Here is a 27,951-nt window from a genome sequence, read left to right as displayed (position 1 = left end):
CAAAAGTGCTTCATATCTCTTTGCCTGGAAAGGGTTAACAAGAACAGTGAGCATGGCTGTCACCTGACCAGAGGACCAATCAGAGGACAGGATACTTTCAAATCTTGAGGGAGGGAAGTTTTTGTGCTGTGCTGTTAGTTTTGGTTGTTGTTCACTCTGGGGGCTCAGAGGGACCAGATGTGCAACCAAGTTTCTCTCCAATCTCTCCGATACAGGCTCTTATAGATTCAGAATAGTGAGTACTAGGTAGATAAAGTGAGTTAGGCTTACGGTTGTTTTCCTTATTTGCAAATGTGTATTTGGCTGGAAGGAGTTCAAATTGGTATTTTGCTGAAAAGATTTTAATTTGTACTTGTATACTTAGGCTGGGAGGGTGTTCCCAGCATCTATAGCTGAAAGACCCTGTACCTATTCCATTTTTTTAAAATTTACAAAGATAATTTTTACTGTTTTTTCTTTCTTTAATTAAAAGCTTTTCTTGTTTAAAAACCTGATTGTTTTTTTATTCCGGTGAGACCCCAGGGGACTGAGTCTGGATTCACCAGGGAATTAGTGGGGAGAAAGGAGGGAAGGGGGAGAGAGAGGCTAAATTCTCTCTGTGTTAGGATTACTGTCTCTCTCAGGGAGAATCTGGGAGGGGAAGAGAGAAGGAGGGGGGAAGGTGCATTTTCCTCTCTGTTTTGTGATTCAAGGAGTTTGAATCACACAGTGATCTTCCAGGGTAACCCAGAGAGGGGAAGTCTGGGAGAGGCAACGGTAGGGGAAAGGGTTTTCTTTCCTGGTGTTAAGATCCAGAGAGACTGGGTCTTGGGGGCCCCCGGGCAAGGTTTTGGGGGGACCAGAGTGTACCAGGCACTGGAATTCCTGGTTGGTGGCAGCGCTACAAGTACTAAGCTGGTAATTGAGCTTAGAGGAATTCATGCTGGTACCCCATCTTTTGGACGCTAAGGTTCAGAGTGGGGAATTGTACCATGACACAAGTGTCCCTCGCTTTCTGAGTTCATTTGGAAAGTAAAGTAATCTATAGGTTGAGCACTTCAGCGATATCCCCTCACCTAGACAAAATAAACACGATATGCCATCACTAAGAAGCATAGCTGACTCACATGAGGGGCACTATTCAAAACGGGAGGATCTGGGCTCAGTCATTATGGCTGGAGCTCAATACCTAGTGCAGCAGGGTGGATCCCTGCTCCTGCCCTGAAGGGGTTAAAAGCAGCCCTGGGAAGGGGCCATAGCTGGACCCAGAAGCCTGGGCTGATGGCGGGAGTGGCTGCAGCTGGGGACCATGCCCCAAACTGAGCCACAGGCTGTATAAGAAGGCCAAGGGTGCCAGAAACAGAGAGTCTCTCTCTGACTGGAGAGAGAGACAGGCCTGGCTGCTCGGGGACTCACCTAGGGAACCTAAAGGAAGGCAGGGCTGGGGGAAAAGCCTTAGGAGCTGGGAAGCCCTAGGCCAGCAACTCCCCAGGCTGCAGGGCCTAATTCTAGGCCTGCAAGGTTTTGCAGAGGGGCAGCCAGAGGGTGAGTAAAGGCGGCCAGGCCAAACCTCCTTTGCCTGTGATGAGTGGCTGATACTGCAGTCTGCCCCAGGGCATGGGGGCTAGACAATGACTGGGCAGTGGCCAATACTGAGGCAAAGTGGGGATAGTGGAGTGGGGTGGGGGGTTCCCAGGAGGGGGGAATCCCAAAGAGAAAGGGGTCACTGCCAGGGGGGCAGAACCCCACGTAAAAGGGGCACCGGGGTCCAGGGAGGGACACAGGGCCAGTAGCTGAGAACAAGGTGGATCACTGACCTGCAGAGGGCCTCCGTAGCTGGAATAGAGCTAATTCCCTGAAGCAACCAGCAGGAGGTGCCGCGGGGGTGAGTCCACACGTTTACACTAGTATATTAAAAAACCCAAACCAAACAAAAAACCAACCAACCAAAGTTATCAAAAGACCTGTCAACTAACTACAACTAAAGTAGTTGAGTTCAACTAAAGTAATGGCTAACTCATACAAACAAAGCTTGTCAAGTTGCAGAAGATAAAGACATCCCCACGTGCAGTAAGAAGGAACTCAGGGGAGGCTGGCCTCGCTCCACCCTTTATGCCACCAGTTGTTGAGAAATGGTGTGACATCACTCAAGGTGCAGATGGAACCCAACGCAAGTTGCTAGCCAAAGGATTTCAATCTTGAGAGCATGGGGTAGATACTTACCAACAATGAAACACATAAGAACAATCACTCAAGGGAGAACATGAGATACTTTACAGGGGTGCTGAGGATGATTAGTTCATGTCTGTACAGTGCTACGAAAATGTGAAGTATTGTGTACCCAACATATCACAACGACACTTAAGGCCAAGTATTTCCATTCTAATAGATCTTTAGGTTAGTATAGCTTCCTCAAACCTTTCCTATTACAGTGGTTTGTTGAAAATAGATTTTGATCTGAACAAGTCATATTTAAAGACTGCACATATGCATCAATTCTTTATGCATTCATATGAACGTTGAGTAGAATTTTTGAATTAATATACAAATACATATGGAATATGATCTATATTAGAGTGGGCAAACTTTTTGGCCCAAGGGCCACGTCTAGGTGGGGCCATGAATGTAGGGCTGGGGCAGGGGGTTGGGGTGCAGAAGGGGCTGGCAGGGGCTAGGGTGCAGGAGTGGTGCGGGGTGCAGGAAGGGTTCAGGATGTGGGGCAGGGGGCTGGGGTGCAGGAAGGGTTCAGCACTGCTTACCAGGAGCAGTTCTGGGGTGGCAGCGGCGCACAGCGAGGCTCAGGTAGCATCTCTGCCCGCCCTGGCCCCACACTGTGCTGCTCCCGGAAGTGGCTGGCACCAGGTGCCTGCGGCTCCTATGGGGAGAGGCAGAGGGCTCCATGCACTGCCCTCGCCTGCAGGTACTTTCTCCGAAGCTCCCATTGGCCACGGTTCCCCATTCCCAGCCAATGGGAGCTGCACGGTTCAGGGCCTCCAGGCGAGGGCAGCGCACAGAGCCCTCTGCCCTCACCCCCAAGAGCCGCAGGTACGTGGTGCCATCTGCTTCTGGGAACGGTGCAGGACCCGTGGCACCATGAGTGTGGCAATCCCAGGGGCCGTAGTTTGCCCACCCTGATCTATATGCTGATTCTAGAAGATCTTTTAATGTATATACTGAATGAAGTAAAGCTTCACTACAGCCACTGCCTCATTTGCACTGGTGTATCAGAGCATATTTAGTGTTTTAGCTGACAGGATAGATCAGGGGTCAGGAAACTACAGCCTGCAGCTGGATTCGGCCCACAAGACATTTGGCCCGCGAGCCGCATCTGCAACTCAACCCCACCCCAACCGGTGAGCTGGGTTGGGGTCGGACCACATAGCTCAGACCCGCTCTGGCCGGGGCCACACAAGTGACTCGGCCCTGCTCCGGCCTGGGCCTCGCACCATGCAGCTCTCAGAGCTGCGGCATGGCCCCTCTCCAGCTCCTACATGCTCCAATGGGAGCTGTAGGGGCGGTACCTGCAGCTGGGGCAGCAAACAGAGCCACCTGGCCACACTTCCATGTAAGAGCCAGAGAAGGGACATGCCACTGCTTCTGGGAGTTGCTTGAGGTAAGCACCGCTCGGAGCCTGCACCCCCTGAGACTCTCCCCACGCTCCAACCCCCTGCCCCAGCACTGATCTCCCTTCCACCCTCTGAACCCCTCGGTCCCAGCCCAGAGCACCCTCCTACACCTCAAACTACTCATCCCCAGCTCTACCCCACAGCCTGCACCCCAACCCCAATTTTGTGAACATTCATGGCCCGCCAAACCATTACTATTCCCCGATGTGGCCCTCGGGCCAAAAAGTTTGCCCAACCCTAGGCTAGACAGTGTATAGTGAATAAAATGGGGTCACTCAATGAGCAGCAAAAGTAACAGCAGTTGCCTCATTCATTTTATACCAATCAATACGGAAACTGAAAAAGGCAATGGTCTTGTGGAAATAATAATACAATCAGATATTTAGAGAGAGTACATCATAAAGAATAGGCACAAAGAAGGCAGAAATTAAGGCTGTGAAGGCAATCTGCACTTTGCCATATCCAACTTTTAAGTGCTTTTCTTCACAACTGTGATGTTCTTTTAACATACATTTTTGGTGTGGAATTACATGTTTGGGAGTAGCAGCACAATCACAGATGAGAACCAACCCTCGTATACTAGCTCCACTACCTTCCACTGATTGTTCAGAGGAATGGAAGAGTCTCTGTGTATCTCATTTTAAGCAATGGAAGGAGAACATTTGGTAGAAGCATATTCTGCCAAGAGAAAAGTTAGAATGACAATGGCAATGAAGCTTTAAGGCTCTGTTAGAGGAGCTGACTTAGAAGTCTGAATATAAGACTCAAGGCCCAGGATATAGAACAGGGCCGGGCAAACTTTTTGGCCTGAGGGCCGCATGGGCTTTGGAAATTGTATGGAGGGCCGGTAAGGGAAGGGGGTTGTGGCCTGGCCCCCACCCCTTATCTGTCCCCCCTGGGACTCCTGCCCCATCCAAACCCTGTCCCCTGACTGCCCCCCCCTGCCCCATCCAACCACAGGACTCCTGCCCCATCCAACCACCCCTTTTCCCTGTCCCCTGACTGCCCAGAACTCCTGCCCCTGATTGCCCCCCACAACCCCATCCAACCCCTCCTCTCCTTCCTGACTGGCCCTCCCCCGGGACTCCACCCTCATTCAACCCCTCTGTACCCCGTCCTCTGGCTGCCTCAACCTCATACACACCCCTGCCCCCTGACCGCCACGCTACTGCGCAGCACAGATCACCAGGTCAGGCCGGACTCTGCAGCTGCGCTGCCCCAGGACCTCACAGCCCGCCACCCAGAGCAATGTGCCGGCGGCAGAGTGAGCTGAGGCTGCGGGAAGGGGGAACAGCAGGGGAGGGGCTAACCTCCCAGGCCAGGAGCTCAGGGGCCGGGCAGGAGGGTCCCGCGGGTTGGATGTGGCCCGCAGTTTGACCACCTCTAATATAGAATGATATAGTTGACAGTTAAAATAATCAAAGAATAAATTATAGTAACAGAGCTGATAAAGATAAAGAGGAGTAAAGTATTTAACCTGATGTAAAGAGCCATTATCAGATTATGTTATTGTACAAGAAGGTATGGAAGATTAAAATTCTTTATTATTAAGGGCAATGATTATAAAAAATACAATTATTAACCAGCTAAAGAGATTTTCCTGTACAATTATGTAGTAATGATCATTTTGTTATTCAGCCCCAGTTTGGGGTTCTTAATAAAGTAAGATCATAAACTAATCTCCTGAATTACTCCTTTTCAGAAAAAAGGAGAAGCAGAAGAGAAAAAGTAGCACAGAGTACAGAAGGCCAAAGAAAAGCCTGAAAGGTGGGTAAAGGGGATAGCAAATGAATGATAGGACAGAGAGGAAAGGGGTGGAGGGAGAAGAGAGAGAGAGAGAGAGAGCGCACGCGCGCACGCAGCCTACCCCTGGGTTACCACATGATAAAGATATATGTAATGTGTCAGTAATACAAGAAACCTATAGGTCCAAGCTTAAATTCTGAGCATAAGAATGAGGCCAAGCAGCTTTACCATAGTTCCTCAGTATAGTTAGCAGAAGTGAGTTAACCAGCAATCACCCTAAGTCACAAGACAGTTTTTTGCAATATCTGATTTTGCTGAAACTAAGTATAAAACTGCTGATAGGTAACTGCAACAAGCCAGCTGGTACCAGTTTAGGGTATTTTTTAGATAGGAACATCATCAGATGCCCAACCACATACTCCTATAGTAACCAATTGATGTATATGCTTATAAGCTTGGGATAATTAATATACTAACCTATAAGATAAGGACATCCCAACATTATTAGGATGAGGACGTTTAGATATGGAAAAGGATGGAGATTCTTGTGCCTATTCATGGCAACCGTTAGGGCCTTTAGAACAACAACTAAGAGAATGTTAGGTGTCCTTATGGATGCTCCACTCTATGTGCGCATGCACTCCATGCACCTCAGATCGGAGATTTTAGGTAGCAGTGTCTGTTCGGCTGTGCACATGCCTCCTGCAGCCTCTTGTCCAGCACCGGGGCTATACAGAGCTGTGCATACGAATTGCCCTCAATTCCTTCTCTACTACAGAGCTCCACTGTAAAGAACTCTGAATCAGAAGGAGGAGGATTGGTAGTGGAGCACTCATGGGGGACCCATCTCGAAAAACCACAGTTACTGCACAGGGTGAATAATCTTCTCTTCTTCGATTAGTATCCTATAGGTGCTTCTATCCAGGTGACTACTGAGTAGTACCCTCTACGGAGGAGTGAGGCTTCAGAGTTAAGTCTAATATTGAGGATAGTAGAGTAGAGCCAAATATGGCATCAGAAGCTGAGGTGTGAGTAAGTGCATAGAGTTCACAAAATGTATGAATGGAGGTCCAAGTCATGGTTCTACATATTTTTGTGATGGGAACATCCTTAAGAAAGACTACTGAAGTAGAGAAGGATCTCATGGAATGAGTTAATACGCTAGAAGGAGGTTGAAGACCATGAGACTGATAGCAGTAGGTAATGCAGTCAGATATCCATCTAGAGTGTCTTTGCTTGGAAACTGGAGATCTCTTCGTTCTGTCCACAATGGAGAGAAATAAGCTGGGAGATTTTCCACAGGGCTTAGTCCTGTCTAGGTAAACGGATAATGCCCTCCTGACATCAAGTGTATGTAATGTCGCATCTCCTTTATCTTGGTGTGACTTAGGGAAGAAAACTGGAAAAAGGATAGGTTGATTTATGTGGAAGTCCAAGGACACCTTTGATAAGAAATTGGGATGTGGTCACAAGACGACCTTATCCTTAAAAAAAGACTTTGAAGGGCATATGTGCCATTAGAGCCCCATTTCTACAACTCTTCAAACAGATATAATGGCGACAAGATAGGCTGTTTTCATAGACAAGTATAAAAGGGAGCAGGTAGCCAGAGGTTCAAAGAGCAGGAGGCCTGTATGGCATCTGAGCACCAAGTTGAGATCCCATGCCAGTGTAGGGTATCTGACTTCTGGGAAGGAGTTCTCCAGTCCCTGGAGAAACCTCCTGAACTTCAGGACCAGACTTCAAAGAGAAACTGCTGAGCTCCAGTTCATCTGCAAATTTGACACCATCAGCTCAGGATTAAACAAAGACTTTTAATGGCTAGCCAACTACAAAAGCAGTTTCTCCTCCTTGGGTTTTCACTCCCCAACTGCTAGAAGAGGGCCTCATCCTCCTTGAGTGAATTAACCTCGTTATCTCTAGCTTGATTCTTGCTTGCATATATATACCTGCCCCTGGAAATTTCCACTACGTGCATCTGATGAAGTGGGTATTCACCCACGAAAGCTCATGCTCCAGTACGTCTGTTAGTCTATAAGGTGCCACAGGACTCTTTGCTGCTTTTATTTGGATAATTGTTCATCAACACATTTTTTATTGGTATCTGGCCTGACTTGAGCAAACTGAAGGGATTTTAGCTTTTAGTGAATTAAAATCTATGCAGTAATAAATTCCTAGTACACATGTTTTAATCTAAACAAAGCAAATTCATCTTATTAATTTCATATCAGAGATTGGAGTTTATCTGAAGAGGGAGAATCAGCATAGCTGAGGTCTGCCTCATTGGGCTTTTTCATTACATTCGTCAGCTCAGTCTGCCTGGCTCTTTTGTGAGAGAGGTAGGATATTAACCTGTTCCTTAAATATGACTTGAAAGTGTCTTACAAGTTCAACTGTAAAACTGAAGGGCTGCTGTTGGTCTTAAAGGAAAATTGTGTTTCTTCTTCTACAAGCTTTTTACACTACACTAAAGTCCCGTACTACAGTCATATTTTCAGGGAGAGGGTGCAGGGGAAGGGAGTCAGTCTCGAAAATAATTGATTGAAAAAAGAGGGATCGTCTTTGTTGGGGGTTACAAGAATATATGTAACAATGGAGATGCAAACTTTAAGTTACAAATCTTCCCTCCATGTCTTTGCCAGTTGATAGGATTTGTGTACTCAGCTTTTTTATGGAACAGGATTGACACTTCCATCCCCCTAGACTTGGCTGAGTAATTACCACAAATGCCATCACCAATCCAGCCTTTAAGCTTTTCAGCCTCAGACTCAATGAGGTGTGCTTCGTGAAGAAATATAATACCAGCTTTCAAGTTTCCTAAGTGAGACACCCTTTTTCCCTTTCACAGCGCGACCAATTCCTTTTATGTTCCAAGACACACATGTAAGTAAATTAGCCACAGGAACTCACAGGGGGAAGTGTCCCAGCAAACATTTTATGCTGTGTCCCCCAAAACTTAGGGCTATGGGCACTGTGAGGTATATTTAGGGGAATTCATGAGTTTAGACAGAGAAGAGAAGCTAGAAGGGCTTAGCATTAGTTGAGGGTTGGGGAGCAACGGGCTCTTTCTAGGACCAGGTCTGTATCAAGGTATAAGGAAAGTATCTTAGGCCATGTCTACATCTAAAATTTTGCAGCGCTGGTTGTTACAGCTGTATTAGTACAGCTGTATAGGGCCAGCGCTGCAGAGTGGCCACACTTACAGCAACCAGCGCTGCAAGTGGTGTTAGATGTGGCCACACTGCAGCGCTGTTGGGCGGCTTCAAGGGGTTTTGGGGAAGGCGAGAGCAAACCGGGGAAGGAGACCAGCTTCGCCGCGGTTTGCTCTCGCGTTCCGCGAACCACCCTGCAAACCGCAGGGAAGGAGACCTGCTTGCTCGGGGGTTCGGCGAACGCGAGAGCAAACCGGGGAAGGAGACCAGCTTCGCCGCGGTTTGCTCTCGCGTTCCGCGAACCACCCTGCAAACCGCAGGGAAGGAGACCTGCTTGCTCGGGGGTTCGGCGAACGCGAGAGCAAACCGGGGAAGGAGACCAGCTTCGCCGCGGTTTGCTCTCGCGTTCCGCGAACAAGCAGGTCTCCTTCCCTGCGGTTTGCAGGGTGGTTCGCGGAACGCGAGAGCAAACCGCGGCGAAGCTGGTCTCCTTTCCCGGTTTGCTCTCGCCTTCCCGGAACCACCCAGCAAACCTCAGGGAAGGAGACCTGCTTGCTCGGGGTTCGCGGAACGCGAGAGCAAACCGCGGCGAAGCTGGTCTCCTTCCCCGGTTTGCTCTCGCCTTCCCGGAACCACCCAGCAAACCTCAGGGAAGGAGACCTGCTTGCTCGGGGTTCGGGGAACGCGAGAGCAAGCCGGGGAAGGAGACCAGCTTGATTACCAGAGGCTTCCTCAGGTATGCTGGGATACCTGCTTATTCCACGGAGGTCAAGAAAAGCGCTGGTAAGTGACTATACTTGATTACCAGCGCTGGATCACCAGCGCTGGATCCTCTACACCCGAGACAAAACGGGAGTACGGCCAGCGCTGCAAACAGGGAGTTGCAGCGCTGGTGGTGCCCTGCAGATGTGTACACCTCCTAAGTTGCAGCGCTGTAACTCCCTCACCAGCGCTGCAACTTTCTGATGTAGACAAGCCCTTAGACAAAAATTCTACTGGCTTGTCCTTTTTACTTCCTCAGGGTACCCAGCCACTCTCAAATCTCCTGGACTGGCCTTCCAGGTCATTGATTTCATCATGTAGCTTTTGGATCAGACGTTGTTTGTCTCTAGTGATCCTAACGGAGCCCATATTGTCTTCTAAAGCAGAGATTCTAGTTTCTGCCTCCCCAGGGCTGGAGGATAGCCTCTGCGGATTCAGCTGTTGTGGTGCAGTCGCGGCTTTAATTTCAGAGATATCCTTGATATTTCCTTAGAGCAGGATCTGTTCTTTGGATATCTGCTTTCAAATTTGGTAGACTTGATCCAGGCCTTCTAGGCCCTCCTCCTTGAGTCCTGCCATGCTGCCCTGCACAGGGTTGAAAGAGATCCTCTGTTTGTTTGTGATTTGTGGGGAATCCCGGGAGGGAGAGGGGTTAAAAAACATGTCAATTTGATACTAGGATGTTAAAGAACAGAGTGAACCACCCAGAGACAAAAAACCTGTGGCCTTAATATAGTGGATGTTGGTGGATTTTTGTGGGCCTGAGAAGGAACTCCAGATCTAGACCTCCAATTTCCCCTGCTGGCTCCCAGAAGTCCTGTATTTCAGTCTAATTTCATGCTTAACATTTCTTCATTAAGAGATTGGGCAAGTAGACATACCAATGTTATTTTTAAATATCCACTATAATTACTTGTAATGTGTATAGTAAACCTTTAAAGAAAGGTCTGGCTTAGGAAAATTGTATTTCCTCTACAAAGCTTTTTCAAAAAGATTTACAGCTCACAATGTTAGCACAGAGACAGTATCACTGCTAAAAAAGTTATTCCCCCCTAAAGACAACACAAAAACAGCAACACATTAGGAACTGCAGAAAATGCTTTCACAAAGCACCTGGGAATAGGTGTAATATAGTTAGCAGTCAACACACACATGAATTTGTAGAATTGAGTTGCAAATTTCATAAAGTCTGATTATTAACGTTCTAGGCATGCAGATGTTAGTATTTTCTACAGTTATAAACTGAACTTAGAAAGCAGCAAGATGCAATGAGCCTATCACATACTACATGATATCTCCTTATCAGAATCTCTTACCCCCATCAAGACTCCTGGATACACGTTTGCTTGAGGTGCGCTCAAAGTATGGAGCTGGTCTGTCTATAAGGTTGCTAGCCTGCCGTGTCTGTGCTTGAGTACGGCCACTGTAGCGGAACTTGGAACCCAAGGTCAGGAACTTTGCCTTAGGAGGCTGTTCTGGTGATACAAGTCTAAAAAACAAATATGAGAATAAAAGTAATTTCTCTAGTTGTATTAAATGCTTCAGTGCAGCACTTCATAACTGCTCATCCTATTATGAGTTAATTTGGAAAGAAAAATTATTTAATGATAAAATTCAAGCTTTAGATAAACATAGCATATAAGATTGTTAAAAGTTTGTAAAGTTGGTCTTATCTTGCAAAAAAAACTACAAAGAAAATTAAGCTACAAGTATCAAAATAGCTGAATTTAATAAATTTTGCAGAGGATTACACTGAATTTTTAATATTTTTTTTAACTTTAATTGCTAATCATGATATTCAGAAATTTGCTATTGGTCTGCCAGATATCACTGAGAATTAGCAAGGTTCTACTGTATTTCAACAATAGAAATTAGTGACACTAGCCAGATGCTATTAACTGCTGTTAAACGACCAAAGTTCTAGAAAATAGAAGATTGGTGTTTTCATTTAAGATACTGATAACTGAAAAAGATTAAAAATTCTGTTTGAGCAAGGCAGAGGGAAAAAAACCAGTAATGATCCAGCAACATACAAAAAATGATAACATGCTAAATCCCTGGAAAATTACTCAAAGCATCTCAACTGATATAGATCTTACATTATTTGTTTGGTGCCCACAGCTTTAGCATTCAGTGCCTATACCAACTTTAAGATTTTTCATGTTGCAAACCCTGACAGTTCCAGAACTGTGGTCTATGAAGAAGAGGAGGTTACTCACCTTGTGCAGTAACTGACGTTCTTCGAGATGAGTGTCCCTGTGGGTGCTCCACTCTAGGTGGCGGTGCGCCTTTGATCGGAGATTTCTGCAGCAGTACTCGTACCGGCCACACATGCTCAGAGCCTGGCCCCCACTCCGAGTATACCTTTAGTGAGCATGCGCGGCCGGTTCCCTCAGTTCCTTCTCTACAACGGAGGCTACCCCAACTACGAAGTAGAGGGGAGGAGGGGGGATAGTGGAGCACCCACAGGGACACTCATCTCGAAGAACGTCAGTTACTGCACAAGGCGAGTAACCACCTCTTCTTCTTCGAGAGATGTCCCTGTGGGTGTTCCACTCTAGGTGACTTCGAAGCAGTGTATCTCAAGGAGGACTTCGTATCTGGCAGGAATGCAGTAGATAATATTGCCCTGCCTAAGCGAGTGTCAGAGAGGGGGCCCCGAGTAAGGGCACAGCGTTTAACAAATGTGTGCTCGGAGGACCAAGTGGCTGCTCTACAAATGTCAGTCAATGGTACTTTACGTAAGAATGCTACAGAGGTAGATACAGATCTAGTGGGATGTGTTCTGATCAATGCTGGAGGTGTAACGTTTTTTATCGGATAGCAGAATTGTATGCAATCAAAGATCCAGTTCGAAAGTCACTGGGTAGAGATAGGCATGCCTTTTGAGCACTCCGCGATGGAGACAAAGAGTCTAGGAGAGTTTCTGAAGGGTTTGGTTCTGTCCAAATAGAAGGATAAGGCCTTGCGCACATCAAGTGTGTGCACTGTGGCTTCGAAGGAGTTTGCATGTGGTTTCGGAAAGAAAGATGGTAGATGTATTGGGTCATTGATGTGAAATGAAGTGTGAACTTTTGGAAGGAATTTTGGGTGTAGGTGTAGAGTAACTTTGTCCTTGAAGAAGAGCGTATATGGTGGATCTGCCATAAGGGCTCCTATCTCGCCTGCCTGTCTGGCGGAGGTAATCGCCACCAAAAAGGTTGTTTTCATCGAGAGGTGCAAGAGGGAGCAGGTGGCTAAGGGCTCAAAGGATTGATGAGTTAAACAGGACAATACTAGGTGAAGATCCCATGGAGGGGTAGGTGGCTTAATGTCTAGATATAAAGTTTGGAGTCCCTTCAGGAAACGCTTGGTGATGGGATGAGCGGAGACCGAGGTATTGTCAACTGTACCATGAAAGGTTGTGATGGCAGCGAAGTGGACTCTGATGGAGCTGAAGGAAAGGCCGGATTGCTTAATGTCCAATAGATAGTCGAGCATGCAGGGAAGAGGTGCCAAGATAGGAGACAGTTGTTTAGTTGAACACCATTTTGTAAATCGTTTCCACTTTCGGAGATAGGTGGTATGGGTGGATTGTGTTCTGCTGTGTAGAAGTACCCTCTGAACTTGGTCGGAACAGTTTAGTTCTCGTTAGGAGAACCATGCAGGTACCAGGCTTTGAGATGAAGCATGGATAGATTGGGGCGAAGAAGCCGGCCGTGTTGCTGTGATAAAAGGTTTGGGATGAGAGGCAGGGAGATCGGTGGTCGAATTGACATTCTGGTGAGGAAAGGGAACCACGGTTGTCTCGGCCATGAAGGTGCAATCAAGATCACCCTGGCAAGATCCGTTCGTATCTTTATGAGGACCCTGTTGAGCAATGGTATTGGGGGAAATGCATAAGCTAAGTCCTGGTACCATGAGATCATGAATGCGTCTCCAAGGGAGTGTTTGTCCAGTCCCGCCCTGGAGCAAAAATTGAGGCATTTTGTGTTTTTCACGGTTGCAAAATGATCTATGGTTGGGTGACCCCAAGTGCGAAATATGCTGTAGATGATTCCCTCGTCTATCTCCCATTCGTGCTCTGAAGGGAAACATCTGCTTAACTTGTCGGCAGTGGTGTTCATCACCCCTGGGAGATAAGCAACTGATATGCGGATGTGGTTCGCAAGGCACCAGTTCCAGAGTTTTATGGCCTCTGAGCAAAGAGTGGGAACGAGCCCCTCCTTGTTTGTTTACGTAGAAATGCAGGCAGTGTTGTCTGTCATTATGCGTACATGCTGATTCTTGATTAGTGGAAGGAAGCAGAGGCAGGCATTCTGTATAGCTCGAAGTTCTAGAACATTTATGTGCAGGGAGGTCTCGGAATGAGACCATAGCCCATGGACTGTTTGGTGAGAGATGTGTGCCTCCCAGCCTGTGAGGGATGCATCAGTCACCATTATCAGAGTTGCGGAGGTCTGGAGGAAGGGGACTCCAGAGCAGAGGTTGTAGGGGACTGTCCACCATATGAGAGAGTCTTTGACTTGGTAGGGTATGGCCAGGTGTTTGTTTAGTGAGTGCACGTTTGGTTTGTAAACCGTGGCCAGCCAAGCTTGGAAGCACCTCATGTAGAGACGTGCGTTCTGGACCACGAAGGTGCATGAGGCCATGTGCCCTAGTAGTTGGAGGTAGTCTCAGGCAGTGACCTGGGGGCTGCTGCGAAGTCTCGTAGCCAGCAGTTTTATGGTATTGAATTGGTCAGGTGGTAGAGATGCCAGTCTGGTTGTGGAGTCGAGGCTCACTCCTATAAACTCCAGGTGCTGGGTAGGACATAATGTGGATTTGCTTTTGTTTATTTGCAGGCCCTGGAATTGGAAGCAATTGATGGTGAGTTGTGTGAAGCGGAGGGCCTCGTCGAACGTGGAGGCCTTCAGGAGGCAATCGTCGAGGTAAGGGAATATTATGACTCCTTTTTTCCTGAGGTAGGCAGTGATTACCGCCAGGAGCTTAGAGAAAACTTGAGGGGCAGTGGAAAGGCCGAATGGTAGAACTCTGTATTGAAAATGCGTTGAGCAGAGGGTAAAATGAAGAAAACGTCTGTGGGCCGGGTGGATAGTGATGTGAAAGTAGGCGTCTTGTAGGTTGAGGGCTGAAAACCAACCGTCCTGCTCCAGGGCTGGAATTATGGTGGTGAGAGTAACCATCTTGAACTTTTGCTTTTTGACAAATTTGTTGAGCCTCCTGAAGTCGAGGATCGGTCACCATCCTCCAGTTTTCTTCTCTGTTAAGAAATAATGGGAGTAGAATCCTTTCTCCTTGTGGCATTCGGGCACAAGTTCGATAGCCCCCAGGTGAAGGAGATGATGTACTTCTTGCTGGAGGTGTAGCTCGTGGGAGGTGTCCCTGCAGAGGGACAGGGAGGGTGAGTGGGTGGAAGGGAGGGAGGTAAGGAGAGGAAGGGGATAGAATACCCAGATGTGATGACCTCTAGAACCCACTTGTCGGTGGAAATATTCTGCCATTGGTGCAAAAATGGCTGTAGGCGGTGTCCAAAGATAGTTGTAGGCAGTGCATACGCTCAAGTTGGAACGATGTTTACGAGACCCTCAACCAAAGGTTCAAATCTGCTTATTAGCTGGAGGAAGTTGGGGCATCCCGGAAGAATTGGGGTGACGCTGCTGGTATCTGGATCTCTGGCGTTGGTGTTGCTGTTGTTGATCCTGAGATCTTGGGAAATGCTGAGTATATGGGGGGCAGCGTGGACGGTGGTAAGGTTGATATCTGTACTGTCGCCTTCTGGTTGTAGGGGTTTGGATGCCTAAGGATCGAAGAGTTGCCCTTGAGTCCTTCATTGAGTGGAGCACCTCATTCGTGGTGGAAGCAAAGAGTTTATCACCATCAAAAGGGAGATCCTCTATGGTGCTCTGAACCTTGTGAGGAAAGAGGAGAGCCATGAACCTTGGCGCATGACCACTGCCGTAGCGGTGGATCTTGCTGCGGTATTGGCTGCATCCAGAGCTGCTTGAAGAGCCGTGCGTGATATGATTTGGCCCTCAGAAACTAAAGCTGTAAACTGTTGTTTATTGAACACATTCCAGACCAGAAGAAAGTCCATGAACTTGTTATAGTTTCTTTGGTCGTGCTTTGCCAGAATTGTGGCATAATTGGCAATTCGAATGGTAAGGTTGAAGAGGCATACACTTTGCGACCCAGCAGGTCTAAGCGTTTGCCTTCCTTGTTGGCTGGGGTATGGCGGAAATACTGTTTGTTCCTTTGATTGGCTGCGTCCACTACCAGTGAGTTTGGCGCAGGATGTGAGAAAAGGAATTCAGAGCCCTTAGGGGGAATGAAGTATTTATGGTCCGCTTGTTTGCAGGTAGGCTGGCTTGTGGCTGGAGCCTGCCAGATGGACTTAGCAGGTTCCAGAAGGGCTGCATTGATTGGTAATGCCAGTCTGTATGAAGAAGAGGGTTGCAGGATGCCCGTTAACTCATGTTGTTGGTCCGGTACTTCCTCTAGATTGATTCTAAGCTCGCTGGCAACCCTTTTAAAGAGATCCTGGAATTTCGAAAAATCGTCTGAGGACGGTAGAGGGGAGGGAAGTAAAGCTTCTTCAGGCATTGCTTCAGTTGGTACTTCAGTTAGTTAGTACTAGGTCAGGAGCAGGAGTTAATTGATCCTGAGAATGGAAGGGTGCCACCAAGTGAGTGATATCATTTGGAAGTTCGCGTCTCGTCGGATTGGAATAGCAGGTGTGCTGCCAAGGGAAAGGTGCCCAGAGGGCCCAATACTGCCATGGTAGTGGAAAAGGCATAGGTGGTGCCATCCAGGGGTTAACGCACCAGGAGGCCGGGTCTCGAGGATAGTCTGAGACAATTTTCCTGTGCCCGCGGGTGACAGGACTCCGAGGATGGAATTCTGATTGCACTGAAACATCACCCTGTAGTTCAGACTCCTCCTCACTGGAGGAAGGCTGTTCGGACCCTGAATCATTCGTAAGGGAGAAGCAGTCTTTAAGGAAGGGCGATTGCAGCGTAGGTGACACTAAGAGGTCACTTGACTGGGTAAACGGCAGCACTGAGGCAGCTGAAGGTGAAGGCTGATAGAATTGCTGTGAGGGAACCCAGGCTTGCACCGGAGTTCTTAGTTTTGGCTCCGTGCCAAGTAGCGCTGTTAATGCCAGTGCTGGAGTTGGTGCTGCGCTATTAATAGCAGGCTGCGGTGCCTCAGAGGGGTCCTGATATGTCGGCACTGCATTCATCGCGGTGCTGATAGGTGCCATAATCGAGGCAGGCAACTGAAAGCCTGTCGCCGTGGCACTGGAGCTTCGTGCTGCCACCGAAACCACAAGCAAGTTTAACGCGGTGCCGGAGGAGCCCGACTCGTCGAAAGTGCTCAGGCGGGGGAGCACTGGTAAGGAGACTGTGGATCTGACTGGAGAAGGTTTGTGTCTAAGGGCTTCTTTTGAATTTGACAGAAGGTACCCTCGTTTTGCTGCTTTCTTCTGCTTTTTAGAAGTGGGAGAGCTGTGTTGGTGAGCGGAGGCAGAGTCCGCGCCAGGGTCTGAGGCAGACCGTAGGGAGTTTTGAAGTAGAATAAGTTTAAGTTTTAGCTCCCTGTCCTTCCTAGCTCTGGAGCTTAGTTTAGTGCAGTGAGCACATTTTTGGGGAATATGGGTCTCCCCCAAACATTTTATGCACTGTGAATGTCCATCGGAGAGAGGGATAGCGTCCTTACAGGAGCAGCGCTTAAAGCCTGTGGAGCCAGGCATATCTGAAGCGGCTGACAGAACAATTTTTTTTAACAGTAGAAAAAGGGTAAGTAACACCAACTAACAAACAAAAAACTGTAACTACAAGTTATTTTAAGATGAGACGGAGCTCAGCAGACTCCTTAAAGAATTTCTTTCCTCAAGCCGGGGACGGTAGAGAAGGAACTGGGGGAACTGGCCGCGCATGCTCACTAGAGGTATACTCAGAGCGGGGGCCAGGCTCTAAGCACGCATGGCCGGTACAAGTACTGCTGCAGAAATCTCCGATCAAAGGCGCAGGGGCGCACCAACACCTAGAGTGGAGCACCCACAGGCACATCTCTTGAAGAAGAACTGGCTGGTCATGTGATGCTGAGTCTCTTTGTTTCTAACTACTTCTTTTGATATCCAGGCTCTTTATTGCGAAAGAGAGAGATCTATTACTTGTAGAAGTAGCTGGAAATGAGGAGCAGCCAGCCTAGTTGTCACTGTCACATATTAGAAGAGAAGAAACAGGAGCTGATCACCAATAGGACTGGAACTGGTGGCACAGCAAGGAAGGAATGTCCAGAGAAGCAGGGAGATGACAGGACCAGATGCCTAGGCATAGGCAAAGAATGCTGTGACAGATCATAAATGCAACAGGGAATTCAAAAAAGAAAAAGAAAAAAAAATTGGAGAGGGAGATAAAGAGAAGTAGATCATGTGACTTTTTAAAAAAACAAAATATTTATGCATTAGAGACAGCTGAAAATTATACAAGTATGTTGCTTAATATTTTCTCATGAAAGCAACTGCTTTAGATGCCATATGACTATTATGCAAGGACTAATGGGAAAAGAAATTTCCTTGTGGACAATCTCCTCTACTAAGCTGTTGTCCACATTGTAATAAGTTTGGAATAACCTGAATTCAGAAAAACAATGCTGTCACAAAAACTGGAGAGCCTATTAATTCCTGAATCTTGCAGCACAGAATCCACATTTATCTACAAAGGCTCTTACTGCTGCCATTTCTAATCTGGTCCCTTTTAGAGACTCCCCTACAGCAATATTTGAAACCTTTAGAAGTCCTCTGTGCATTTAGATAAAGTATCTGAGCATTCCCTGTAGATTCTGCAAATTCCTCAGGAAGCATCTAAGTTCAAAATATATTTTTAAGATCTTCAATTACGATTGCAAAGATTCCTTCCTCAGATAAGTAGGCAAAAATGGTGACCATCTTGATGAAAGGTTAATTTGCACACCCTCCTATTTTAGGATGCTTATACAGCAGAACTACTAACAATCTTGAGTTTTCCTTTGATTGTGAGGACAGCCTTATACCACAATCCTGCCTCAATAATTTCTGTAAATTCTCATTGACAATACAGTGTTTCCTAAAGTAAGTATTTTGGAATGAGGAGAAAAAAGGCAGAGAATATATTTCCAGGGTTGTTACTGTTCTTTGTTTTCCAATGTTGGCAAGGCTATAGCATTAACTGCCTTTTTATCCTCTATCCTGCTGAGATAAACTTTTAATCCTTTAATAAGGAAAAAACAAGAGAACTAATTACTTACTGATTAAGGGTATTTTAAAGGATATTTTATATTTCAAGCTTAATTACATGTAATAACTGACAAAGCTATGGTTACATCAGTGCAAGAAGTTCTGGGAAGACACTAAAAAAATGAAAATTTCAAACACAACACCACAAGTACTATATGTGATAATTTATACATGGGTATACACACACAATCTTTCTGTATATGGTATGGTTCAAAGCTGAAGACTCAGACCACCTGCGAAGAACACAGTAGATACCCAGTTTGACAGCAGCTCTTAAGTGGATTGTTACTTACTGGAAATGTAACTAGAATTCTATACAGTTTGAACTTCCATAAGTATTATAAAAGGGCACAAACTGGCTTGTTTTCATATTTAATAGTGTATGTATAAAGTTTGGTAAGTCATCTTTTAAACTAAGAGGGATAACATCCAATGTACAAAGCTTACGTTAACACAGGTCTTCAGTTATCTATGAGGAATTACTAACCTTATGAAAAGAGTTTTCCTTAAACCTGGAAGTTGAATTGTATGTGTGAATTCATGCAATATGCACAGAACACATGGCAGGAGCAAGGAAAAAAAATATTAAAAATTTTTGGGCGGTAACAGTTGTGATACTGTTTATTTCTGGCATTCAATGAGAGAAAACAGATCTGGATTTGTTTATTTTATTATTTTAAAATCTTGATGAGAGATTCTGAGGATTTTCTACCTGATGACATCAGTGGAAGTACATGATGGTGAGAGTATCTGAAGCTTAGTACTTGTTATACCACCATTCCTGACTAGAAAAATCTATTTCTGGTTGGAATGAAATCCAGTTGAATTCTGTGCTATTTCTGTGGAAAGATTTCCTGATAAATATAAAACGCCACTGAAAACATTTACAGTTGCAAATTACCTCTTAAAAATCTAAACTGATCAGCTACTATAGATGACGAATTCTTTCCTATTTTGGACTAGATTCTAATTTAATAATGACAAAATATAAATTATCAAGCACATTTCAAACTAACTATTTCAATGGTATGAATCATTTCAAGAACACCGATTTATCCCAGCAATGCAGCAGAGAGGCCTGTGCTGCATGTCACTCTTGGTCATGGATTGCACTCACCAATGATTAGATTTTCTTACCTTCATATTCAGTTTGAGAAAAATCACATATCGCATATTGACAATGCATTTTTATTAATTAGAAAACCTTCCATGCTTTATATGCTTGTGAGGTTTATAGTGTCCAATGTTAAATTTATTGAGACAGTGCATCAGGTGTGACACACTATGAACTACTTTCAAAACGGAATGTTTTCTAAATTATGTATTTAGTGATTCACTTTCTAAACTTAACAGCACAAATGGCAAAGCATGATTTTCTTTAAAAATAAAAACGAGGAGGAGGTATGGCTGAGAAGGGAAATTCCAGTTTCTACTGCCAATTAATATAATTGGCTAAAGCTACACAAATATTAGAATCATAGAAATTTAGAACTGGAAGAGACCTCGATATGTCATCTACTCCACTTCCCTGCAATGAGGCAGGACTATCTCTTCTTAATAACCTCCAATGAGGGAGATTCCACAACTTCTCTAAGTAATATGTTCCAGTGCTTAATTACACTTATTGTTAAAAGGTTTTTCCTAATGTCTAACCTAAATTTCCTTTGTTGCAATTTAAGTCCATTATTTCTTATCCTGTCCTGAGTGGATAAGGAGCACAATTCATCACTCTTCTCTTTATAACAACCTTCTGCGTACTTGAATATCATTATGTTCCCCACTCAGTCTTCTCCAGACTAAACAAACTCAGTTTTTTTCAATCTTTCTTCATAAATCATATTTGACTTTTAATAATTTTTACTGTTCTCCTCTGGACTTTCTTCAATTTGTCCACGTCTTTCCCAAAGTATGGTGCCCAGAACTGGACACAGTACTCCATTTGAGGCCTTATTAGCACTGAGTAGACTAGAATAATTATGTCTCGTGTCTTGCTCACAACACTCCTGATAATACATTCCAGAATTATGCTTGCTTTTTTCACAACAGTATTACATTGTTGACTCATAGTTAATTTGTGATCCACTATAACCACATCGCTCCCATTAGAAAATATACATCTGCCACAAAAAGCTGTCTAGTGAGATGGCTATATTATTTAACTGCTTTTACGTTCACTGCAAGGCTTATGAGAGTGTACACTGTCAATTTGGAGTAGTCTCACATTATCCACTTTCAAATATTCCAAAAGGTAGAAGGAGCTGAAAAATATTAGAGGAACATGTTTGTTCGAGAGTTACTAATAGGAGGCTAAACAACAACTGCAATATCTCTCAACTTAAATTTATTTGGGAAAAGGTTTATTTTCTGAAATACTGCACAGTGAATTGTTGAGGTATATTTTTTTCTGAAGAAAGCATTTAACAAGGGCAACTTGTTCACTCCTTGTGACAAACACTGCACAAAAATACAGGCTGTCCTTTTACTTAGATTCTGGGCTGCTACAGTGTAAATGCAAGTATACAATTTAATCATGTACAGGAAGATTCTTCTTTTCAGGAGAAATTTGACAGTAAATTTGAAAATAAAGCATTCCTTGAAAGTCTGGGAGGGCAAACAAGCTATCTCAATACAATTAGCGAGTGCATATATTCCCATGGGAAATGCAGTGGTTATATTCTTAATGTAGTTGTAGTTGGGTATATAACTAGCATGCAAACTAGAGCTGGAAAAATAGATTTTTTGGTTTACTGGCAATTCTGAAAAATTGAAAAAGGTATTTTCAGATCAAACTGAAGAGAAAATTTTTCAAAAAAAATCCTTGAAAAATCAAAAAAAGTAATTTTTTTTTTTTGCTCTGGGTCAAGATGAAATATTTTGTTTTGACTGAACTTGAAACTTTATTTCAATTTTGGGCATTTCTGAGAACGCTAAGGAAAAGAATCATGAAAAGAAGCAGGAATGGGGGAGGAGGCTCTCCCCCCAGTCACCTTTGACCCAATGATTTGGGTACTCACCCAGGATACGGGAGACCAAGTTTCAACTCTCCCTTCTGCCTCATGAGGAAAAGGGATTTGAAAATCGGTCTCCTAAATTGCAGGAGAATGGCCTAGCCACCGGGCTATGGGATATTCTCATTCTCTCCTATTGAAGCTGCTCTACTTTTTTATAAATAGTAACTGGAGCTGGGGCTTGAACCTGGGCCTCCGACATCATAGGTGTGTGCTCCAAGTAGCACCTATAGAGCCATTTTCACTCTCATTCCCTGCTCTAATGACTAAGAATTGCCATTATGAATGACAATTGATAATCATTGGGCAAGGAAAGGGCGTGAGAATTACTCTATAGCCTGCTAGTTGGGGCACTCACATAGGTCAAGAGACCCCCAAGTTCAAGTCCCTGCCCCAGTAACTAGAGAAGTCTTTAGCCAGTACACACTGAAAAGATGGCAGCATGTGGTCTCAACTACTACTGCATATAGTGCCCAGTGATAAGGGGACCTGATGCTTAAAAAGGCTCTTTTCTTGCAAGTTCTAGTTTCTTCTTAGGTGTTCAGCTGCTGCACAAACTGAAATCTTAGAAAGCTACACTCTAACTCACGCAGATTTGGATGGTCAAGTAGGAATTGACCTATAAAGTTGAATTTAATTAACCTTTTATCCAAGATATTAAAAATTAATAGTCTAGGATCAGTGATCTATGTATATCTTTCACGTTTCAATGGGAGTCAGAACTGGATGCAAAACAAGTGGAGAAAATATAGTCTCCCACACACATTTTCCTGAGAAAAATAAAAATAGTTTTGACTTTTAGAAGAAGGGGGATAAGACTGAGTATTTACCTGTAGAAAGTATGGTGCTCCACACAAACCTTCCATAACCTTTTAGCAGCCCGATGGTTTGGCAATTTGAACCCAATGGTGCTTTCAAACTGTTCCAGCTGGAAAGGAGCCACAAAATAAATTAACACATTTCCTGAAAGCTGGCTAGCTTAGCAGGCTGAGTGAGTTCAGACATTGCCATTACCGCAACAAGCACAATTCTCCTTTCTTGAGACTCAGAATGTCTCAAAATTTCCATACTTCTAATATAATTGCACCGGGTGGACTACTCATGCAGGCTAATAATCACATTATCACTTCCTATCAGTACTTACTAATGGCTCTTCTTTGGGAAAACCAATAGTGCCTTAGTTTTCTTTGCAAGTTTCATGACTAGCTGCCCACAATTGCCCAGAATTAAAAATATATATATTATATATACACATACATACTGCAAAAAGCCAATTGTGCTGAGAATTGTAGCAGAAGCCATGCACGCTTTCTCCCCGTAATCCACTAAACACTGTACTAGGCAGTTTTCAAGCTACACAGCATATTAAGTTTGTCATAATTTCTAAGTAAAAATGTTATGTAAATGTAAGTATAAGATGTAAACATGGATGGACAATACATCTATGTCTAAGAATCACAAGACAAAGAGGGAAAGAGATTTTTTCAAATTATGATTTTGTATTAATCACATCATCTACTGAAATATAACAATCTCCATTAGCATGGCTACAGTTCACAGCATTTCATGTAAAAGCTACTTATATTTTTAATTGACTTCAAGTAAGTAAATAAAAGGAGCTAGCTAGTTGATGAGAATTCAATAATTAGAATGCCACATGTAAGTATTTGGTATGACTGGTCATCTATGAAGAGGATTCAGAGATCCCTTATTCCCAAACAGCTGCTGATATAAATCTCACATTTGAACTCTGTCAGAACACCTGGGGAAATTTGGAAAACATTATCTTGCTGGTGGGCTGAACTTTAGCTTTCACCCTTGAACAGCAGCAGAATGGTTGATCACTATTTTCTATAAAACACCACAAGCTGTTTATGAACAGAACTGCAAGAAATGAATAAAAGCCCTACTTACCTCTGCTGGCCTGACTTTGATGTAGAAGTTACTGCGTTTATAAGAGATTTTCAAAATTTTGGGCCAAGCAAAACGGTTGATTCTGAGTCTATCCTTGTAAATAAGTAGCCCATTAGCGCATACACCAAGCATGATGTCCACACCTTCTGAATCCTACCGCAAATAAGAATTTTAGACAAAATGTAAATAATGATATTTCGTGGCGTTAACTATGTTAATACACTTGGGAGGAGGCATGTCGATTACACTGGTTTCATGTTGAAATTACAGTAATGCCAAATGGGGTTGCAAAGAAAAAGTACACAACAGTAGGAAAAAATCTGCTTTTATTAACCTTAGAAACAAGGTTGGGACTCCTGCAATGGTTTGACATTCATCAGTGCAGTCCGCAGTGACAAGACACATCTATGTGTACATGCTACAAATTTAGAAAACACACCAAAATGATGGTGATGGGGGGCATGTAAAAAAATAGATTAGAAACTGATCAGCAGCTGTCATAAACAGATGGTTAAGGGTTAATGTCTCTTTTACCTGTAAAGGGTTAAGAAGCTCAGTAAACCTGGCTGACACATGACCAGAGGATCAATAGGGGGACAAGATACTTTCAAATCTTGGTGGAGGGAAGTCTTTGTTTGTGCTTTTTGTTTGGTTCGTTGTTCGCTCTTGGCACTGAGAGGAACGGGACATCATTCCAGGTTCTCCAATCTTTCTGAATCAGTCTTTCATGTTTCAAAATAGTAAGTAATAGCCAGGCAAGGCAGATTAGTCTTATGTTTGCTTTCTTAACTTGTAAATGTCTTTTTGTTGGAAGGATTTTTACCTCTGTTTGCTGTAACTTTGAATCTCAGGCTGGGGGTTGGGTGGGGGGGGGGGAGAGATTCCCTCTAGTCTATATGAATCTGAGTACCCCGTAAAGCATTTTCCATCCTGATTTTACAAAGATAAATTTTACCTTTTCTTTCTTTAATTAAAAGCTTTCTTTTTAAGAACCAGATTGATTTTTCCTTGTTTTAGAATCCAAGGGATTGAGTCTAAATTCACCAGGGACCGGTGGGGGGAAAAGAAGGGGGGATGGTTAATTCCTCTTTGTTTTAAGATCCAAGGAGTTTGGATCTGTGTAAGCCTCTCAAGGCAACCCAGGGAGGGGAGAGTCTGGGGGGAAAAGGAGGCGGATGGTTAATTTCTCCTTGTTTTAAGACCCAAGGGGTTTGGGTCTTGTGTTCCCCAGGGAAGGTTTTGAGGGAACAGAAGTGTGCCAGACACAGACTTCTGGCTGGTGGCAGCATACCAAATTTAAGCTAGTAATTAAGCTTAAAAGTGATCATGCCGGTCCCCACTTCTTAAATCCTAAAGTTCAAAGTGGGGAAAAAACCTTGACAGCAGTAGAAATGTGATGGATGTTAGCAAACGTTTCAGCAAGCATTAAAGGGAGAAGAAAAAATGAAAGGCCTTGCAAACATAGATTTTATGAAAAATAGAGCAGGTTGGTTATATCACATTGTGCAGTTATATATAACTATTACTTCAATTAAGATGGAGAAGGAAGTGGATATTTGGCTGACAGTGTCAACTTAGCCACTTCAATCAAGGTGCTGGCAAATAGCATTTTAATCATTTTGGCCCAATGACAATGTCTGATCTCAGTTTGTCAGTTTACAGAAGCAAATGCTTACTGATAGGAATTGCATGTAATGCAAGTCTTGAGAAGAGACTTCCCCACATTATAGCACAAATACCAACATCCTCCCAACCAACTAGCAATAATAGGAAGTGCTCACATCCAGGTGTCACTAAATTCTAGATTGATTGGCAGAATTCTAAGGGCTGAAAACTGATTTCAGAAAATAGAGTTCTTGTCAGAGCTTTTACTTGCCATGAGAAATCGTTGTGGAGTAACTGCAAGCATTAGAGCCACTGAAAGAATGAAAATTCTTAAAGCCATTCAAGACAAGAGCGAGCTGGCATCATGAACTTCTACTAGTGGTGGAAATAAGGTTGCAGATGTATTTACCATACATCTCCAGTAAAGACTAGTGTACCTACATCAAATGTTTCCAAGAGCAACTGGGAAAGGCCATTAATAAAATTACAAAAAACTTTTTACAAGACCCAACTACCTTTCCAAGTTCCATTGAATAAAGCAGAAGGTTTCTCTAGTATTTTTACACTAATTAATATTATATATATATATATATATATATATATATATATATATATAAAATGACTTTAGCTTCTCTTTTTAAATATTGGATTAATTTAGCATTCTGAGTCCATTAAATGAATGTTGCTACTGATTTTCTGAGAACATTGATTTTTTAAAATTGGATTATATTAATGTTTGTTTACTTTTCAAAAATTAAAATATCAGTAAAAATGGAAGTTCATTTCCAACCATCTAGATTAAAAGTCTGTACTTAACTTCCACTGGTATAAAAAAAAAAAAAAAAAACACACTAAAGACACATTTTAGGCTCCACTTTGCCTCTCCAAGCCTATCACTGGGATAAGCATTTGACATTTAAAACAAACTTAGTTGCTCCTAAGAATAAAGAATATTTTTCTCAATCTGTAAGTATGGAGCCACATAGGCTAAATAATCCTAGACTGAAGATAAACTCTCACAGTCCCTATGCCTGTAAACTGAACAATTAATATGACTGTCAGATAGCATAGCAGATGAAAGACTTTCATTTACGTATCCTTACATGTACACATATCTTCAGGTTGAGTGGTCCATGTTTATTGTGCTCGGTAATGGCAAGTATTTTTCAGAAAAAAATAGTTCAATACCTTGGCATGATGCAAGTCCACTCCATACATGGAAAGCCTCTTGGCGTTTTCTAAGAAATGAGAATCTGCCTGTGCTGGAGTCAAGCCCCTAGAAAAATTAAAAGATGCCTTCAGTTTACTGTCAAAAATAAATATCAAGATAGTAAAACCTAGTGAAAACAGTTACATTTAGGGTATGTTAAATATTTCAGATTAGAGGAGTCTAAATCATGAGTACTTTTGCACTTTTCTGTATTTCTCTCCCCAAAGTCGTAGGTATGTATATTTTCATTCATGGTATATTATATTCTTAATAGCATTTACTATCTTTAGGGCTGGAACACAATTTTAATTATAACCTATTCAAACATTCCCTCCCCCACCAAAAAAAAACACAACACACTTTTTCCACTTCAAAGAACTGGCTTCCAGTTTTCCCTCACCTCCTCTCCCACAAACAGAATCAAGGATCTCTTCCATGACTCAATATAACTCAATCAGTATTTTTTATGAAGTTATAAGATTGAAAAGTCACTTTGGATCATGTTAAACAGTTATCTGCTGAGTTTTCTCAGCCCCCTCTGAGACACTGGTGTAGATGTTCTCCCCAACTGCCCTGACAGAAGGGCTGTGGCTAGCATGGTTTTATTTTCAATTATAAAGAGCTTTTAAAAAATACATACCACTTTCCTAAACACACTAACTTATCTTAACTTAACTTTCCTAAATTCACTAACTTATCAGGAAAAGAGAAAGTCATGAGCATGACTATCAAGGATCTCAGTGCTTTATAGGAGCTATATAATTTTTACTGCATTCTGGAATAGTCCATATTCTAGTCTTTTATTTAAATATATTGATCTTTTTCAGTTGCCAGGACAGATCCATAGACATTTAAAATGCTTTGCTTCCCTGGTAAGCCATCCTTGCAGAAAACCGTGTCCAGGTCAAACAGTACCACCACCAAAGGTAGGAATCTATCCTCCCCCCAACTTCGCTGAGGTATGAATTTCAGAATTTCACTGGTATCCTTTATAATGCCAAGATCAGTAAATAAGGTACATTTATTTTCTCAAATGTTCAACATAGAAAGGTTAACCTTTTCTGACTTAGACTACACACTTTGCTATTAACTGTACAGTATCGAGAGAGCAATATGTTCCCAAATTGTGGCCCCACTGAAGACAGTGGGGTTTTTGCTCCCAATATAGCTCAGGACTTCATTCATTATTATTATTATTATTTGTATTGTGGTAATGCCTAATCATGGACCAGGACCCCATTGTGCTAGATGCTGTACAAACAGAACAAAAAGACTATTCCTGCCCCAAGGAGCTTAAACTCTACGTTCACAGCATTTATCTAACAAAAGACGACCATCCTTCCGTCAGTATGAGGGGAACAAGAATAATTATTCCTATTAACAAAACTAAAACAGTGACCACAGTTTATTTAATGTAAAAAAGAACACTACTAAGAGCATATAGTTCAGGGCACTGGGCTCTGGCCTATAGGCAATACAAAGAAATGTATGATCTATTTTGCTGACTGAAAGCAATTGCCAATGTACTTATATTTTTCATGTAATGAGACTTTCGGACTTTAATTCTATCTCACGTCAGTCAAAAAATGGCTCCTCATAATCCGATGACAAATGTATTTTTAATAAACCAAAGGTAGCTAGCTTAGAGACTGAATAATTGTAGCTAATTTAAATGAAAAATTTCAGATTC

General features: G+C 43.5%; 1 protein-coding gene across 13 annotated transcripts in view; it reads right to left on the bottom strand.

Moving 5' to 3' along the window:
• EPB41L2 (erythrocyte membrane protein band 4.1 like 2) overlaps nt 1-27,951 on the bottom strand; it is a 279,503-nt gene that overhangs the window by 39,602 nt on the left and 211,950 nt on the right. For all 13 annotated transcript variants that reach the window (XM_050949494.1, XM_050949498.1, XM_050949495.1 and 10 more), the window contains exons 9-12: nt 26,240-26,327; nt 23,447-23,599; nt 22,363-22,460; nt 10,582-10,754 (exon numbers count right to left, since the gene is read on the bottom strand). In XM_050949494.1, coding sequence (XP_050805451.1) covers nt 10,582-10,754; nt 22,363-22,460; nt 23,447-23,599; nt 26,240-26,327 — 512 coding nt within the window. The remainder of the gene's footprint in view (nt 1-10,581; nt 10,755-22,362; nt 22,461-23,446; nt 23,600-26,239; nt 26,328-27,951) is intronic.

This window comes from Gopherus flavomarginatus, chromosome 4 (genome assembly GCF_025201925.1).
Source record: "Gopherus flavomarginatus isolate rGopFla2 chromosome 4, rGopFla2.mat.asm, whole genome shotgun sequence".
NCBI lineage: Eukaryota > Metazoa > Chordata > Testudines > Testudinidae > Gopherus > Gopherus flavomarginatus.
Note: the sequence above shows the minus strand (reverse complement) of the source record. Positions and strands in the feature narration are given on the sequence as shown.